Raw genomic sequence first — 17,528 nt, forward strand, 5'->3', positions numbered from 1 at the left:
ATGACAAAGTTATTCTCAAAGCTTCTCAGGTCTCAGCAGGCAGAGATGATTCACTAAATGCAAACCTGTGGTCAGCAAGTAATACGCTTCATACCACAGTGTTTTGCCTGCCAACCTGGCCAGTAGGGAACAAGTTTTATGCTTGAAAATGGGATTGCGATGAGATACGCAGAGTCCGTTCACATTGTAAATGCCACTATGATATTAGAACACTTTCAGATTTCCTGTGAGAGCAAACCCAAACTTTTAATTCTCTTTATAGAGCAATTTAATTTAGCTCTACTTAAAATGGCATTTTCCATCAAGAGCGCCCGGGAAAGATGGTCTACTAGGGCAACCTTAAGTCTGTCCTGAGGTCACCTCCCACCTGCCTGCCTTCTTACAACCTGTCCAAGGGATGGCACTGGCTGCCAACAACAAGGGGAAGTCCTTATGAGGCTTGGAAGAAAATGGCACACATTGAGGAGAGGGCTTGGGCTCTGAACATTATTTCCTGCCAGGGACCATGGGCTCTATGGTCAAGTGCCACAATCACAGTGGAGGGGAGTTGGCAGCGGAGCCTCTCTTCTTGGCTGGGCTGGGCAGAACACATGCAGGAGCTGTCGAGGCAGCTTCACTGTGTGCTGGGCCCGGGGGTTAACCCAAGCCACGCGGTCCAGGTCCGGTCCGGAATCCAAGGATTCCGCGAGGAGTCAGTCCAACAGGGCCAAGGCAGGTAACCGGGCTAGGTCAGGCACAACGTCTCAGGCAGGTTCCAGCAAGCAACAATATTGCTCCCGCAGCCTGGGGTGGGGTCTGGCAGCCTTTTATCTCTGATATGGTAACGGCCGGGTCCTGATCCCCCAGTGACTCACCTCCCTGACCCGAAGGTGAGCACTCCTCCTGCAAGTACTCAAGTCTCTCCTTCTCTCAGACCTGAGTCTCTGCAGCTCGGGAGATGTCAGTGGGTTACTAGACCCAGAGGCCACCTCAGCCTCTCCTGACCCAACTGGTAGTGGAGCAGCTGTAAGTGATTGCCCAGCTGAAGGCAACGAGGTAATCCCTGCATCTGGAGCCAGGGCAGGCTCAGGCCCCTGACTCGGCCCAGCTGGTGCTTGTTGCAGGGGAACTTGTGCAGACTGGGGCTCTTCAGAATCAGGCCCCAGACTCGGTTCAGATGCCGCCTGAGGCAGAGGATCTGGTGCAGACTGAGACTCCTGCAGCTCCGAGTCCAAGCCCGAGTCCCAGGCCATCACATGCTGCAACTCTGCTCCCAGGTCGGGTCTGACTTGAGGAAGGAGTGAAGAGTCAGCGGCGGAGAACTGCCACTGCTCTGCTGGACTGCAGTGAGCTGCAGCGGGCTCCCTCCGTGCCCTGCCCCCCGAGGGGACGCGCCCTGCATGCCCGCCCCAGGCAGCAGGCGCATACGCTCTGCCAGTGGTGCTAGGTGTACATATGCTACTGCAGAGGGGCTCTCCCAACTGGTCACCTGCCTGTTGCGTATTAACTTTCCCCCTAGGGGAAGGGAGAGAACCAGCAGAGAGGAGGAAGAGCAGAAAAGGAAAGAGGGGCTTTGATTTCTCAAGGGCTGCAGCTGATCACCTAAAAAACTGTCAAGAGCTTTTTGAGTGTTGGACTTTAACTCTTAAGCAGCCCTGTTCATTCCGGCAATTAAGCAAGTGGGCGCTCTTTCACCCCCCAAATTAAAGGCAAACAACAACAATTGTAATGCAGTCCTTGTATACATTTTCATATGCTCCACATCAAGGTCTCCTGAACAAATGCATTCGTTGTATATTGTCTGGATGGATTAAAAAAGACAGAGGAAGGTGAGAAACAACAAGATACTCACCTTTTAGTGCTAAACATAATGTCAGGTGTTTTGCTTCACATTTATGAGGAATCTGCGGTCAAACCTGTCTTGTTCTTGGTGGCCTGGTTGGGAGAGAAAAACATGAAAATTTCAGGTTAAGCAGATAAGCTGGCATTACCTACCACCTTGAATAAATATTTTCCAGTAAACATGGTCTACACGACCTTGAGGAGTAAGGTCACACTGCCTATCAGGCATTTCTACAAAAACATGCAAAACGTTTCCAGCCATATAAACTGATGGAGCAAAAGATTAAGGAGAATAAAATGGTAATGTGGACTAATGAGGTTGAAGATAATAAGGTAAACAATGATTGAGTGCCAAACATGTTATCCAATGGATGCCCAAAAAATTAACACCCATGAACGTAAAAACAAGGTTTCTAGTGTTAGCCCAGCCATACATGCCTGTTCAATCACTTCAGTCTATGGAGCTTGGATTTCTCCAAGCGCCACCCAATGTTTATTCCACATTTTCAAGAAGTTATTCCTTTAGTTAGGCAACACCTGACCACTGGAACTGCATGCCTGTTGACATTAGGAAGTCACCTTTGCTATACTTTTTTGGATGCTCTTTTCTGTTTCAGCAAACCTATCCAGACACATAACCAGTTATATTTGTTTTAGATTATAAGGTAAATGGTAAAGGGACCCCTGACTGTTAGGTCCAGTCGTGGCTGACTCTGGGGTTGCGGCGCTCATCTCGCTTTATTGGCCGAGGGAGCCGGTGTGCAGCTTCCGGGTCATGTGGCCAGCATGACTAAGCCGCTTCTGGCGAACCAGAGCAGAGCATGGAAACACCGTTTACCTTCCTGCCAGATTGGTACCTATTTATCTACTTGCACTTTGACGTGCTTTCAAACTGCTAGGTTGGCAGGAGCAGGGACTGAGCAACGAGAGCTCACCCCATCACAGGGATTCGAACCGCTGACCTTCTGATCGGCAAGTCCTAGGCTCTGTGGTTTAACTCACAGCACCTGCCCATCTATACCAAGGCTATTCAAGTGCAACTTAATAGGTGAAAAAACCAGACTTCTGTAGAGCTTCCCTGTCTTGTCACCTGGAGAGAATTTCTGCTTGCCACAGATTACCATGTAAGTGGCTATTTAAGTCTGCATTAAATGCTGAACAACAATTTCTCCAGCACTCCCTAGGCTGCAGCTAAGTGGCAGAAGATAGAAGTTTCCAGATTCAGTTCCTGGCACCTTCAATTAAAGTGATATTGGGTAACAGGTGGTAGCAAAGACCCTCCCTCTGAGACATAGGAGAGCCACTGTCAATCAACGGGAGCTCACCCTGTCGCGGGGATTCGAACCGCCGACCTTCTGATCGGCAAGTCCTAGGCGCTGTGGTTTAACCCACAGCGCCACCCACGCCCCGTTTTAGGTTATAACTTAGTTTTAATACTATTTTTATGCATATTCCTCTTTGTATTTCATTCCTCGTTTATGTATAAATTGCACTTCTACACAACTTGGGAGAGCATTTTTGAGTAAAACAGTTTTCAAATGTTATAAATCAATAAATACTGTATATGTGTTAAATATCTAAACCCCCACAGGGCGGACCTCACTCAAACAACCTGACATAATAATAAAACATAACATTAATATAGCATGTATTCAAAAATGCTTCACCAACACTTTATTACTTTAGAAAATTATAGCAATCGCTACAAAAATGTTTTTAAGGCAGGCCAGAGCTATAATGATGGTGGTGGAGGGTGTGTCACCAGAGGCAGCCCCATTTTCTTTTGCTTTTCTCTCAACCCATCTCTCTTGCAAAGATACATGCGACCTTTAAGCCAGGCCGTAGTGCAATTTCTCAGCATCTAACTGAACTAAAAAAAACCTGAGGGTTTTTGTGTGTGTCAGTTGTGCGGCTGGAGCTTTGCGATTCAACTATTTTACATGTGCCCACTCAGACTCAAAGCTCGAAAAAACTTTAAAGGAAGCATTAAATTCATTCAAGCACAGTTGTTTCCTCTCACAATTCTCTTTGCTGTTTGTGGGCAGATAAATTTGGGATTGAGAACCATTTCAGAAAATTTATCCAGCAGGAGGAGATATTCTTCAATAGCTTCCCAGGAACAGGGCTTGCCATTAGCAGTGGCCGTAGCATAGCTACTTTCTTTTTTTCCTTTAAAGATGGTGGGGGTTTCATTGTCACTGCAATTCGTAACAGTAGCACATAGGAACGTGGGAATCTGAGTCAGGCCATTGGTCCATCTACCTTAATACTGACTACACTGACTGGCAGAAGCTCTCCAGGATTTTAAGCTGAAGTCTCTCCTAGCTCTTCCTGGAGTCACCAAGGGTGGAACAAGGGGCCTTCTGCGTACTACCACTAAGCTCATTCCATTCTGTTTATTTCATTTTAATAACTTATAATAACAACAGAACAGAACTTCTAAGCGGTTCACGCCATTTGCAATCCTAAAACCACGAGCAAAAATACGGCATGATACAGTAAGGAAACCACTAAAAACATTAAGCAAAACTTTAAAACAGAAATATTAAACTATGCTGCTACAATGCTTGAAAGAAAAGACATCATGGGGAGAAAATGGTGGAGAATATTTAGAGAAGATTCTGCTAAGTCAGGGGCATGGCGTGGGCAGTGGGGGGGGGGCCATGGCCCCGACTGCAGAATTTTGAGGGGGCGTGAAGCAGGTGCCCCCAGCGCAGCGTGGTCTGAAGCTCCTCTCTTGGGGTCGCTCCAGTGGGGTTGGCCAGCAGCCAGCTCCTTCACCCAATGTACCTGAAATATACTCTGTCGAGAGTGGATTTCATGCTCTTTATTCAGCTCATAGTGGTGAGGAGGAATGAAAGTTTCCCCAAAATATCTGCTTTATATACATTATTTACACAATGGGCTGCACATGATTGGCTAATTCTGGCTAATTCTCCTGTAGGCCAGTCAGGTTGTGGATTCACTTCCACCCGGAGCTGGATTGGGTGGCTCCTGCGGACCAATCATACCGCTGCATTGTTCTAGGACCAATCAGACTGCTGCATTTTGGATCCTATTGTTCTAGGACCAATCAGACTGCTGCATTTTGGATCCTATTCAACTCAGTACATAACAGCACCCCGCCCCTCCAGGGTTTGCACCTGCCCTGGGAGCTGTTTGCTCATGTAACACTGCTGTGCTAAGTGGCCTTCTTTTTCATGGAAATTTTCTCAGACTACCAAGAGGTTCTGGCTCAGCTCTGCTCCCATACATTAATTGCTTTCGCAACACAAATATATTCAAGGATTTAGTGGCCTCTCCCTGTAAGAAAAGATGGCTATCAGAAGACATTTAGAAATACAGAATCTCTAAGCAAATTGCTTTTTTTGTTGTTGTTGTTAAGAATACTCTCCGATTAAGGTACATTTGACGGAAAGATTTCGGCTTAAAGAAAGAAGTTTCCTCGGTTTGGGAAACGCTTTAGGGAATATGACATTGGCACAACCATTTTGATGTCATGCCAGGTAAAATGTCTTGTTAGTTCTAGCAGATGAAGCAGCCGTTCTTTTTTATAAAAAAAAAAACACGAACAAAATTCCAGCTGTATCTTTCATTACTCTGTGTTTGGGCAGTGACATTTTCATCTTGGCCTCTCCAGTTTTCTGTGATTTATCATCACAGTTTCTCCTACTTTCTGTAGGAAGAAAATACACAGCTCTCCTGCTTCCCTCCATCTATAAATTAAATGTGCACCTCCTTGCAGAGATTATCCTTGCACAGGAGTAGAAATAGACACCCACCATTTTTACCTCCAGAATTTGCCTGTCTCACCCACCCATTACAGATGCAGAACAACACCAAAGCAGGCTGTCCAGTATTCACACTAGATTAAGGTCAGTGCATTACATATATTGTTAATACTTACTTACATAACCTAACCCTCCACACGCACACACAACTCCCATTCTAAATGTTTCCTTCCCCAGAAATTATCCTTTGTGTGTTGGTCATTATTCTACTCTTACCCCCAATGTGTGGCCTCAATTACAATGTGCTTACCTTTCTTCCTCTAGAGACATTCTCTGCTTATGTACCTGTAGGGCTGATGTGGGAGACAGAAACGCCAATTCACTCAGACCCTTTACTCCCAATGGCCACCAACTGGGATTTGAGAGTAATTTTCCAACCCCAGAAAGTTTTTCAGAAAACATGTGTTCAGGTCTTTAGAAAAGCCGGCACTAGTTTCTTTGAATAAAAGAAAATTGCCAATGGAAAGTAGCTCCCATAATTTTTTTGGGGGGAGAGACCTGTGACTGCTTAAAGCGGTAGCATATTGATTGAAATCTGTGGTTCTCAAAGGATGTGGTGCATCACACTGCTGTACCAGGAGAGGATGGTAAGTGTGGCAGGAAGATTCAAGGACAATCAAAGAAACATTGAAATATTTCAGTATAGTGTAGTATCAAAATACTATCACCCTGCGACGGTATCACAAAATAGTATCACCCTGTGACGGAGTGAGCTCCCATTACTCTGTCCCAGATCCTGCCAACCTAGCAGTTCGAAAGCACGCCAGTGCAAGTAGATAAATAGATACCGCTCCAGTGGAAAGGTAAATGGTGTTTCCGTGTGCTCTGGCTTCCGTCATGGTGATCTGTTGTGTCAGAAGCGGTTTAGTCATGGCCACATGACCCAGAAAGCTGTCTGTGGACAAAAGTCGGCTCCCTTGGCCTGAAAGCGAGATGAGCACCATAACCCCATAGTCGCCTTTGACTGGACTTAACCCTCCAGGGGTCCTTTACCTTTACCTTTTACCTAGTGAGTGAGTGTGTGTGTGTGTGTGTGTGTGTGAGAGAGAGAGAGAGAGAGAGAGAGAGAGAGAGAGAATGTGTGTGTGTAGTAGGAGATGGATAGATAGCTTTTCAAAATGAAAGCACAAACACCACGCAATACCAAGGACAATCCTAGTTGTGTTTTCCAATGTATTTCTTATCAATAAAACGTTTGGTGTGACACGAGCAAATTTTATTCTGAAAGCGTGGGGCAGAGAAAAATATTTGAGAACCAAACATTTGCGGGTATAAGATGGTATACAAATTTAAATAATAAATAAATAAATAATGACCACTGTTTTAAATGTACATTGCAGATGGGGCCTTAGTCAGTATTCTGTGGACACTGAGACCACTAAGTTCTTGTTAGGCCATTTCATAGCTTTCCATCCCAGTAAAAAAAAATGTGTACTTCTGCCAATCTCAGTGGTCCCCCATGAAGATGGGCAATTGAGAGAGTGCAAGTCAAGGTAATGTCTGTGATGTTGGGAATCACTTGCTTCTTAAACAGCTGTGTTATAAATTTTCCAGAAACTGGTTAAACATAGCACTGTTCTGTGTTGTTTGAATGTGAGTTGAGCCCTTTGGTGTTTCACTCCACAGATCAGAGATCGGTAGGCCCATCCCCATTACTTTCTTACAGATAGGGGGGATTTCCTAAGATGGAGACGCAAATTCAGAACCATACCCTGCCCCATGACTTCCCTTGCTACTCTGAGTGAGCAATGTGCAGCCTCCTTAGTCTGAATTAAATGAAGCTTACCCTCCAAGTACATGTGTACAGGACTGCAGCCTTGATGGGATACCGGGCACGTGTTTATGCACAGCTAACTGACGCACAGCGTTCTCACCCTGCAACACATCCTATTGGCCAAGTATATGGACTAATGGGACGATAACAAGAGCTTATAAAGAAACAGGTCATCCCTTAACCCATCAGATTACTGCCCGTGACAAGATGACAATAAGAGTTGACAGGGATGTAGCCAATAGATGTAATCTAGTTGCATTTCAAGGCAGCTTGTGAGACAAAGCTTTGCAAAGCACTGATAACAACGCAATCATTAATACGTCCTGCCTTATAGGGGAAACTTTCAATTGGGTGATGGCGTATTTGACTTGACAACAGCACTGCTAATGGAGAAGCAAAATGTGGCATGAGATTTGTCCCCAATTGCTTTATTAGATTATTTACCATTTTACCACTCATGCTGCTGACCAGGCAGAAGAGCATTAACAGCGGTTAGTTCATATATTTGACCCAGTACAGTGCAAGTGGTTAGAGCAGTGCTTCCCAAACGTTTGGGAGCCACTGCTCCCTTGATTCCATAAACTCATTCCCAGTGCTGCCTATAAAAATCATTATTCAAAATAGCAATTTGCACGATCCGCCAAAGGAAAAAAAGAATAAATTCAAAGCAATAAAAAAGTATTTGCACGTTTATTCAAAATCCAATTAGAAGGATTTTATCAACAAAACCTGATCCAGTGAGACCAGCTTTTCAAAGTCTGATAGTCATTTACAACTTCAGTGCCACCCCCTGCCACCCCATTGCCTCATCGTGCCCCCTAGGTAATCCCACTGCCCCCCTCCAGGGGTCAGGATCACTACACTGAAAACCACTGGCTTAGAGTGTTGATCTGGGATCACCAAGGCTTGGGTTTAAATACTTTCTTAACCCCAAACCTCACCAGGTGACTGTCTGTATTTCTTAGTCTAATCTGTATTTCTGTCTGTATTTCTTACTCTAATCTATTTTTTTAAAGAATTGCTGGGGGGGGGGGGGGAGTCTGGCATGTATGCTACCCTGAGTTCCATAAGAGAAAGATAGGACAAAAATCATTTCAATCACTCTGCCACTTAAAAATTGAGCCAGATCACGGAGGACTCATGAAATTTGGCTTATGAAACCATTCCCAGCATTTAAAATATATGTTTCCTACAACTATAAATTTATTAAATGATTACATTTTCCTTTTCAAGATGCAGTGAGAAAGCAAAGCAAAAACAAAAACAGCAGATTGTATCCCTCAAATGAATTTCCCTAGAAGTCGCCCGCTGTATTTAGAGAGTGTAGCACAACAACTGAAAATGAAAATAAGAAAAAGACTCCTAATGAAGGAAGGGTGCGATACGAAAAGTAAGAAATTATTAAAGAAAATGAAGGGAAGACCCTGTTCTACTTTCAAACAAGCTTATCTATATGAATAAATAAGGGGTAGATTGAAGCCATGTAGTTTGGATGAGGATAAGTAGGATGCACAAACAGGGAGAAATTTGCCAAGAGGGCTAATAGGTGTCTGATATGGGGAAGTAAGAAGAGACAGAAAAGAGTGTCAGTATATGCCATAAAAGACAATTTAATTTTGGTATCATAGGCAGTTTTTCAAATGAAATCTAATACATTAAGTTTTTCCATAAATTGCTCAAAAGTAGATGTTTGTAACTCTCTGTAAATGAGTCTTTTCAAATATGTACAGCAGCCATTGAGACTGCATCTCCTATCTTACTTCTTAGTTAATATGCAGAAAGTAGAAATTTTGTGAGTGCCAGTGTAGTGTAGCAATTAGAGTGTTGGACACCCAGGTTCCCACTCAGCCATAAAAGCTTACTGGGTGATGTTGGGCCAGTCATGACTGAGTGTGACTTTGGGGCAGCAACTCCCTCCTTAGCCTACCTTATGGGTTTGTTGTGAGAATATGCATGTCACTCTCAGCTCCTTGGAGGAAGGGTGGGTTGAAAGGACATAATTTAACAAGACAGCATGAAACTGGTACCCCCAGTTAACCACAAGATGCAGCATTCATGGAAGCAGAAGAAGAAGAAGAAGAAGAAGAAGAAGAAGAAGAAGAGGAGGAGGAGGAGGAGGAGGAGGAGGAGGAGGAGGAGGAGGAAGAGGAAGAGGAGGAGTAGGAGGAGTTTGGACTTGATAGCCTGCTTTATCAATATTTGAAGGAGTCTCAAAGTGGCTAACAATCTCCTTTCCCTTCCTCCCCCACAACAAACACTCTGTGAGGTAAGTGAGGCTGAGAGACTTCAGAGAAGTGTGACTGGCCCAAGGTCACCCAGCAGCTGCATGTGGAGGAGCGGAGACGCAAACCCGGTTCACCAGATTACGAGACTACTGCTCTTAACCACTACACCAAACTGGCTGCTTGGAGAAGATATGTAGCTTCAGTGGGTAGGTCACAGATTCAGCCCCTGGTGTTCCCAGGTAGGAATGAGCTAGATGGGGCAACGGTTTGACTCTTATGTCAGCTTCTTATGTTCCTACATTGACGCACTAGCCTTCCCCCAAACATCCAATTGCCTAGTACTTTTCAACAGTATTAATGCAGGGAAGCTGTGCTGATGGGATAGGCAGTTTATTTTGGATTCTCAGAGGGCCTATATATATATCAGCTTGGAGCACAATTAACTTCTAAGCTGCAACTTAAGCCTTTCTTCCAGAAGTGAGGATTTTTATTTGGGTTGTCCAGATCACATTTATTAACTACTAACTAAAGTTATCTAAAATCTCTAAAAATTTGATGGTATCTAAAGTTTGTCAACAGTTGGTTGCAAAAACCTCTAACTGTTGTGTGGGATTTAATATCATTGTTTATTTGGGATTGTGTTTGTAAGCTTGTTAATATAATCTTCTTACACTGTGGCTTCCCATTTATGAATTAATTATTTTGTGGCTTGCAGCATGTTCAGTTTAATCATGTATACTTCATCCTGCTAGGCAAGCCTTTACAATTATTTTTTTACCCCCAAACACTGCAGGGCTTTTCTGTCCTATTAGAGTCTCTCTTTTTTTATTAGTCTGCTGTCCGTTCCCTCCAGTTTTTCATTTATGCGTGTATATTTCATATCTTGTGTTAGAAATATAAGTAAATGTTTAACCAATTTCAAGTGCAGTTACAGATCTCTCATAAATTTTAGCCACCTTCACCAGGCAACTGGGACTCGTATGTCGTATTCTGTCCTGAAACTTCTGGATAAAAGGTAAAAGGTAAAGGACCCCTGACAGTTAAGTCCAGTCACGAACAACTCTGGGGTTGCAGCGCTCATCTTGCTTTACTGGCCGAGGGAGCTGACGTTTGTCTGCAGACAGTTTTTCCGGGTCATGTGGCCAGCCACTTCTGGCGAACCAGAGCAGCACACAGAAACGCCATTTACCTTCCCGCCAGAGCGGTGCCTATTTATCTACTTGTGCTTTGATGTGTTTTCAAACTGCTAGGTTGGCAGGAGCTGGGACTGAACAATGGGAGCTCACCCCGTCGCAGGGATTCGAACCGCCAATCTTCTGATCGGCAAGCTAGTCTCAAACATTTGTTGGGGGAGACCTAGGTTTTTTGGGAGGGATTTATTTGTCCTGTCTCCACACTTTTTATGATAGAGGACCACTGTAGTCACCCCCAACGACACGTTCCCAAGATGGAGGGTGAGGGAACAGCTGCAGTCGCCTGTGGTTCCTGCGCAATGTTTGCCATCTTGCCAAAGGTTGCAGGCAGCTTTACCTGCAGCAAGTGCATGTTGATTGCCCTCTTAAAAGACAAAGTCCAGCAACTGGAGGAACGTGTAGCTACGCTCCAAAGAATTAGAGAGCTGGAACTCTTCTTGGAAGCAACAGAGCACACCGTCTCCACCAAGGAAGAGACAGGGGACTCCCCTGAGAAGGTGGCTAGTTCACCAACACAGGAGTCAGATATATGGAGAAACGTGACTCAAAGAAGTAGGAGGCCCAGGGTTCGCTCTGATTGTTTAGAAATACGCAATCGCTTTGAGGTCCTTTCCCCTAGCATGGAAGACGAAGAGCAGACTCCATTTGAGGATCTCTCCCTCATTACAGTCGATCAGGTATATGAAGGCGAGGAGCAAAGGCAGTCCTCTGGGAATGTCCAGGCGACCTTGGAACCGACAGCTCACAGAAGAACCCCAACCAGACCTAAGAGGAGGCGTGTAGTGGTGATAGGGGATTCCCTACTGAGGGGAACAGAAGCAGTGATCTGTGGGCCTGACAAGATGTCTCGGGAAGTGTGCTGTCTCCCCGGGGCTAAGATCCAAGATGTAACTGAACGACTGCAAGGAATCATAAAACCCACTGACAAATACCCCTTCCTCTTGGTTCATGTGGGAACCAATGACACTGCAAGCAATAGCCTCCAGAAGATCAAAAGAGATTACGAGGCTCTGGGCAGGAAATTGAAGCAATTAAATGCACAAATTGTCATCTCATCTGTCCTCCCAGTTGAACGACGTGGCCCAGGGAGAGAGGGAAAAATAGTGGAAGTGAACAACTGGCTTCGCAAATGGTGCAAACAGGAACGGTTTGGATTCTTAGATCACGGAATGCAGTTTCTTGAAGATGGACTTCTGGCAAGCGATGGGCTGCACCTCACAACGGTTGGGAGGAATGTTTTTGCAAAAAATCTCAGAAACCTCATCAGGAGGGCTTTAAACTGACTAATGTGGGGGAGGGAGACAGTGCTCCTGAAGGTAGGAGTCTATCAATTGATGAAGATGATCATCCAAATGTCATAGACCGAATGGAGCAAAGAGCATGCAGACCTAGTGGTGGGAGGAGAAAATCCTTAAATAAGAGACACGGGGGAATGATGAATGGACTTCAATGTCTGTACACTAATGCGCAAAGCATGGGAAATAAACAAGATGAGCTTGAGCTCCTGGTACAGCAAACTAAATATGACATAATAGGAATCACTGAAACCTGGTGGGATAAATCCCACGATTGGAATGTAATAATGGAGGGATACAATCTATTTCAAGGAAACAGACCAGACAAGAAAGGAGGAGGAGTGGCATTATATGTCAGGGATGTGTATACCTGTGAAGAGATCCAAGATTTAGAACCTCAAAGCCAAAGTGAGAGCATTTGGGTCAAAATTAAGGGAGAGAAGAATAACAGTGACCTCATTGTGGGAGTTTACTATAGATCCCCAAGCCAAACGGAGGACATAGATGATGCCTTCCTGGAACAGATGGCCAAGCATGCAAAAGGAAGGGAGATAGTAGTAATGGGGGACTTCAATTACCCGGATATTTGTTGGATGTCAAACTCAGCCAAGAGCATAAGGTCAAACAGATTCCTCACTGCCCTTGCAGACAACTTCATTGTCCAGAAAGTGGGAGAAGCAACAAGAGGAACAGCCATTTTAGATCTGGTCCTAACCAATGTTGATGACCTGGTTAGTGGGGTAGAAGTGGAAGGATCATTAGGCGCGAGTGATCATGCTCTTCTGAAGTTTACTATACAGCGGAAAGGAGCAGCCAAGCATACTAGGACTCAATTTCTCGACTTTAAGAAAGCTGACTTCATAAAGCTTAGGGAAGTGCTGGGTGAGATCCCATGGACAGTAATACTAAAAGGAAAGGGAGTTCAAGATGGCTGGGAGTTTGTTAAGAGGGAGATAGTAAAAGCACAACTTCAGGCAATACCAATGAGACGGAAACATGGAAGGTGCCTAAAGAAGCCAGGGTGGCTATCTAAAGAACTTTTAACTGAGTTAAGATTAAAAAAGGATGTGTACAAAAAATGGAAAAGGGGGGAAACCACCAAAGAGGAATTCAAACAAATAGCCAGCACGTGTAGACACAAAGTCAGAAAAGCTAAAGCACAAAATGAACTCAGGCTTGCTAGAGAGGTTAAAAGCAACAAAAAAGGCTTTTATGGGTATGTTCGTAGCAAAAGGAAGAACAAAGAAACCGTGGGGTCACTCAGAGGAGAAGATGGTGAAATGCAAACAGGGGACACAGAAAGGGCTGAACTCCTCAATACCTTCTTTGCCTCAGTCTTCTCCGATAAAGAAAACAATGCCCGACCTGAAGAATTTGGAGCAAATGATTCAGCAGAGGAAACACAGCCCAGAATAACTAAGGAGATAGTACAAGAATACTTGGCTAGTCTAGATGTATTCAAGTCTCCAGGGCCAGATGAACTGCATCCAAGAGTATTAAAAGAACTGGCAGATGTGATTTCAGAACCACTGGCAGTCATCTTTGAGAATTCCTGGAGAACAGGCGAAGTCCCGGCAGACTGGAGGAGGGCAAATGTTGTCCCTATTTTCAAAAAGGGGAAAAGAGAGGACCCAAATAATTACCGCCCAGTCAGTCTGACATCAATACCAGGGAAGATTCTGGAGCAGATCATTAAGCAAACAGTCTGTGAGCACCTAGAAAGGAATGCTGTGATCACCAATAGTCAGCATGGATTTCTGAAAAATAAGTCATGTCAGACTAACCTGATCTCGTTTTTTGACAAAATTACAAGCCTGGTAGATGAAGGGAACGCAGTGGATGTAGTCTACCTTGATTTCAGCAAGGCATTTGACAAGGTGCCCCATGATATTCTTGTAAAGAAGCTGGTAAAATGCGGTCTTGACTATGCTACCACTCAGTGGATTTGTAACTGGCTGACTGACCGAACCCAAAGGGTGCTCATCAATGGTTCCTCTTCATCCTGGAGAAGAGTGACTAGTGGGGTGCCACAGGGTTCTGTCTTGGGCCCGGTCTTATTCAACATCTTTATCAACGACTTGGATGATGGACTCAAGGGCATCCTGATCAAATTTGCAGATGACACCAAACTGGGAGGGGTGGCTAACACCCCAGAGGACAGGATCACACTTCAAAACGACCTTGACAGATTAGAGAACTGGGCCAAAACAAACAAGATGAATTTTAACAGGGAGAAATGTAAAGTATTGCACTTGGGCAAAAAAAATGAGAGGCACAAATACAAGATGGGTGACACCTGGCTTGAGAGCAGTACATGTGAAAAGGATCTAGGAGTCTTGGTTGACCACAAACTTGACATGAGCCAACAGTGTGACGCGGCAGCTAAAAAAGCCAATGCAATTCTGGGCCTCATCAATAGGAGTATAGCATCTAGATCAAGGGAAGTAATAGTGCCACTGTATTCTGCTCTGGTCAGACCTCACCTGGAGTACTGTGTCCAGTTCTGGGCACCACAGTTCAAGAAGGACACTGACAAACTGGAACGTGTCCAGAGGAGGGCAACCAAAATGGTCAAAGGCCTGGAAATGATGCCTTATGAGGAACGGCTAAGGGAGCTGGGCATGTTTAGCCTGGAGAAGAGGAGGTTAAGGGGTGATATGATAGCCATGTTCAAATATATAAAAGGATGTCACATAGAGGAGGGAGAAAGGCTGTTTTCTGCTGCTCCAGAGAAGCGGACACGGAGCAATGGATCCAAACTACAAGAAAGAAGATTCCACCTAAACATTAGGAAGAACTTCCTGACAGTAAGAGCTGTTCGACAGTGGAATTTGCTGCCAAGGAGTGTGGTGGAGTCTCCTTCTTTGGAGGTCTTTAAGCAGAGGCTTGACAACCATATGTCAGGAGTGCTCTGATGGTGTTTCCTGCTTGGCAGGGGGTTGGACTCAATGGCCCTTGTGGTCTCTTCCAACTCTATGATTCTATGATTCTATGATTCTATGATTCTAAGTCCTAGGCTCTGTGGTTTAACCCACAGCACCACCCGCGTCCCTTTGAGACTTCTGGATAGCATTGAACAAAACTCCACAAAGTTCTCATACACAGATTTATTGAAGATCACAAGGCACATGTAGAAATATTTACTCACATTGCAATAGGCTGTTCTTTGGCTCTGAATGAAAGTGGTTAGAAGCTTTTTATGAAGTTCTTTGTGTAGTTATGTAAGAATGAGTGAACTTGCCCATCTTCCTGGTATGCAAGAAATAAATCACTGAAACAAAGGAGGAAGGGAGGTTTCTTCCCACTCTGGGAAGAGTCAATAGAAACTAGAATCTTGCTATGCCTACCTACATTTCCCAACCTGCCTTGAGGTCTAAAAAGGGGGGAAACCACTATTTTTTTCTGAAAGGGGAAGCACTGTTATTCCTTCTACCCAATACTAATACACAGATTTGCTATCACTAATAACTGAACCCTGTGGGGGCAGAACACGTGGAATAATTAGGCTTCCCATATTTTGAAGAGCAGGAAAGAGGACACATTTGCCGACTTCTACTTTTAACTATGGATCTCTATGACAACTCTCATTTTACATACCTATGAAAAAGAGGACAAGTCCTGGAAAAAGAGGACATATGGCAACCCTAGCACCTGCTTACTGCTGCTCTGACTAGTCCCATTCTCAACAATGCACACACCAGCTTGCCATGCACGATGACTTGGCTTGCTCCATGACATCCACCATGTATAGCATGAACATCTGGAGCACGTACAGTTATATGCAAGCATGTACAGATCTTAACACTGTATGCATGTGGTTGTAAACATAGAGACCACTACACACAGGGGGTGGAGCCAAACATAGTAACATAGTCCAGCCACCTGTTCTTACAGTGGCCAACTAGAGTGAGATTACTGGTCCATCTAGCAAAGTATTGTGTACACCAGTGTTTCCCAAATTTGGGTCTCTAGCTGTTTTTGGACTATAACTCCCACCACCCCTAGCTATCAGGACCGGTGGTCAGGGATGATGGGAACTGTAGTCCAAAAACAGCTGGAAGACCATAGTTTCCCCATCACTGAAAATAAAATATGTAGCACATACGTAGTCTTTCAAAACGTTCATATCCAAGGCTTCATGTAGCCCCTTGGGCTTAGTGGATTTTGTAGGGCAAGGGCCAAATTGATACATTTTACATTCTCCATTTAGAACCTAACAAAAAAAGGCAGTCATTTAATTAAATGATTCTGTTGATAATTAGCACACATCCATAATTACAGAAAAGTGCCACAGCCTGTACATTCAGCCATAAGTCTATAATTATCAAATGCTATTTATAAATTTCCTATTTACAGGGGAAACTTCATGGGTTCCACATGGCCTATTCTGCAATATACAAAGGTGGATAAATTATAAATGTGAGCATCACTTATTAATTAAAATTTGAAGAATATCAATGTGTTGAACTTGTCCCTAGCCTGCGGAAGAATCTGCTTTAATAAACGGCAATACAATTCGTCTGACTATATTACAAAATGTCCATCTGCAGGAACTTTATTGCTATAGCAGACTCCATTAAAAAGTAAATTGTCTAGTCACTGCACTTGTCTATAATTCATGTGCCACACATGAGCTAATTTGCAGGCTCACTCTTAGCACTTGTAACCTGGGCGGCCATTTCCAAACTATTCATAACAAGGGCTTGTAGGATCAGGCCAAAGAGAACCCATCTGGTCCAGTATCCTGTTCTTACAGTGGCCAAACATATGACTATGGGACACAAGCAGGACACAAGCCCAACAGCACTCTTCCCAAAAATGATTCCCAGCAACTGGAATCCAAAGGCAGAGCATAGTCATCATGGCTGCTAGTCACTGATAGACACATTGATGGAGGATAACACTAACACTCTTTTAAAGACCATCCCAAGTTGGTCACCATCACTACAGTTACACAAGCACATCTACTCCAATCTCCAGCACTGAGAAAAGAGTGCTGTCCTCTGACCGTCATTGGCCTGCATCTTATTATCAATATCATCATCATCACTGTCGTCTTTATTAAATTTATTACCTTGTCCTTCACCAGCAGGTAATTAGAGGGCGGGTTGCAACTACAGTGGTACCTCTGGTTACAAACTTAATTCGTTTCAGAGGGCCGTTCTTAACCTGAGGTACCACTTTCGTTAATGGGGCCTCCTGCTGCCGCCCGCGCGTGATTTCTGTTCTCATCCTGAGGTAAAGTTATTAACCCGAGGTACTACTTCCGGGTTAGTGGAGTCTGTAACCCAAAGTGTTTGTAACCCAAGGTACCACTGTACTCAGAATTCAAGATTAAGAGCAGTTAAAACAGATTAAAGTCTCAAGAACAGGGTGAAATCCATCTCAGGTGTCAAAGAGTAAACAGCTGCATTGCCTCTTCAGCATTC

The 17,528-nt window shown here is 44.3% G+C and overlaps 1 protein-coding gene across 1 annotated transcript in view; it reads right to left on the reverse strand.

The window, feature by feature from the left end:
- Window positions 1-17,528, reverse strand: part of OXR1 (oxidation resistance 1) — a 246,261-nt gene that overhangs the window by 190,281 nt on the left and 38,452 nt on the right. Inside the window, exon 2 of the mRNA XM_028736299.2 lies at window positions 1,832-1,914. Coding sequence (XP_028592132.2) covers window positions 1,832-1,848 — 17 coding nt within the window. The 5' untranslated portion in view covers window positions 1,849-1,914. The remainder of the gene's footprint in view (window positions 1-1,831; window positions 1,915-17,528) is intronic.

Source organism: Podarcis muralis, chromosome 8 (genome assembly GCF_964188315.1).
Source record: "Podarcis muralis chromosome 8, rPodMur119.hap1.1, whole genome shotgun sequence".
Lineage (NCBI taxonomy): Eukaryota > Metazoa > Chordata > Lepidosauria > Squamata > Lacertidae > Podarcis > Podarcis muralis.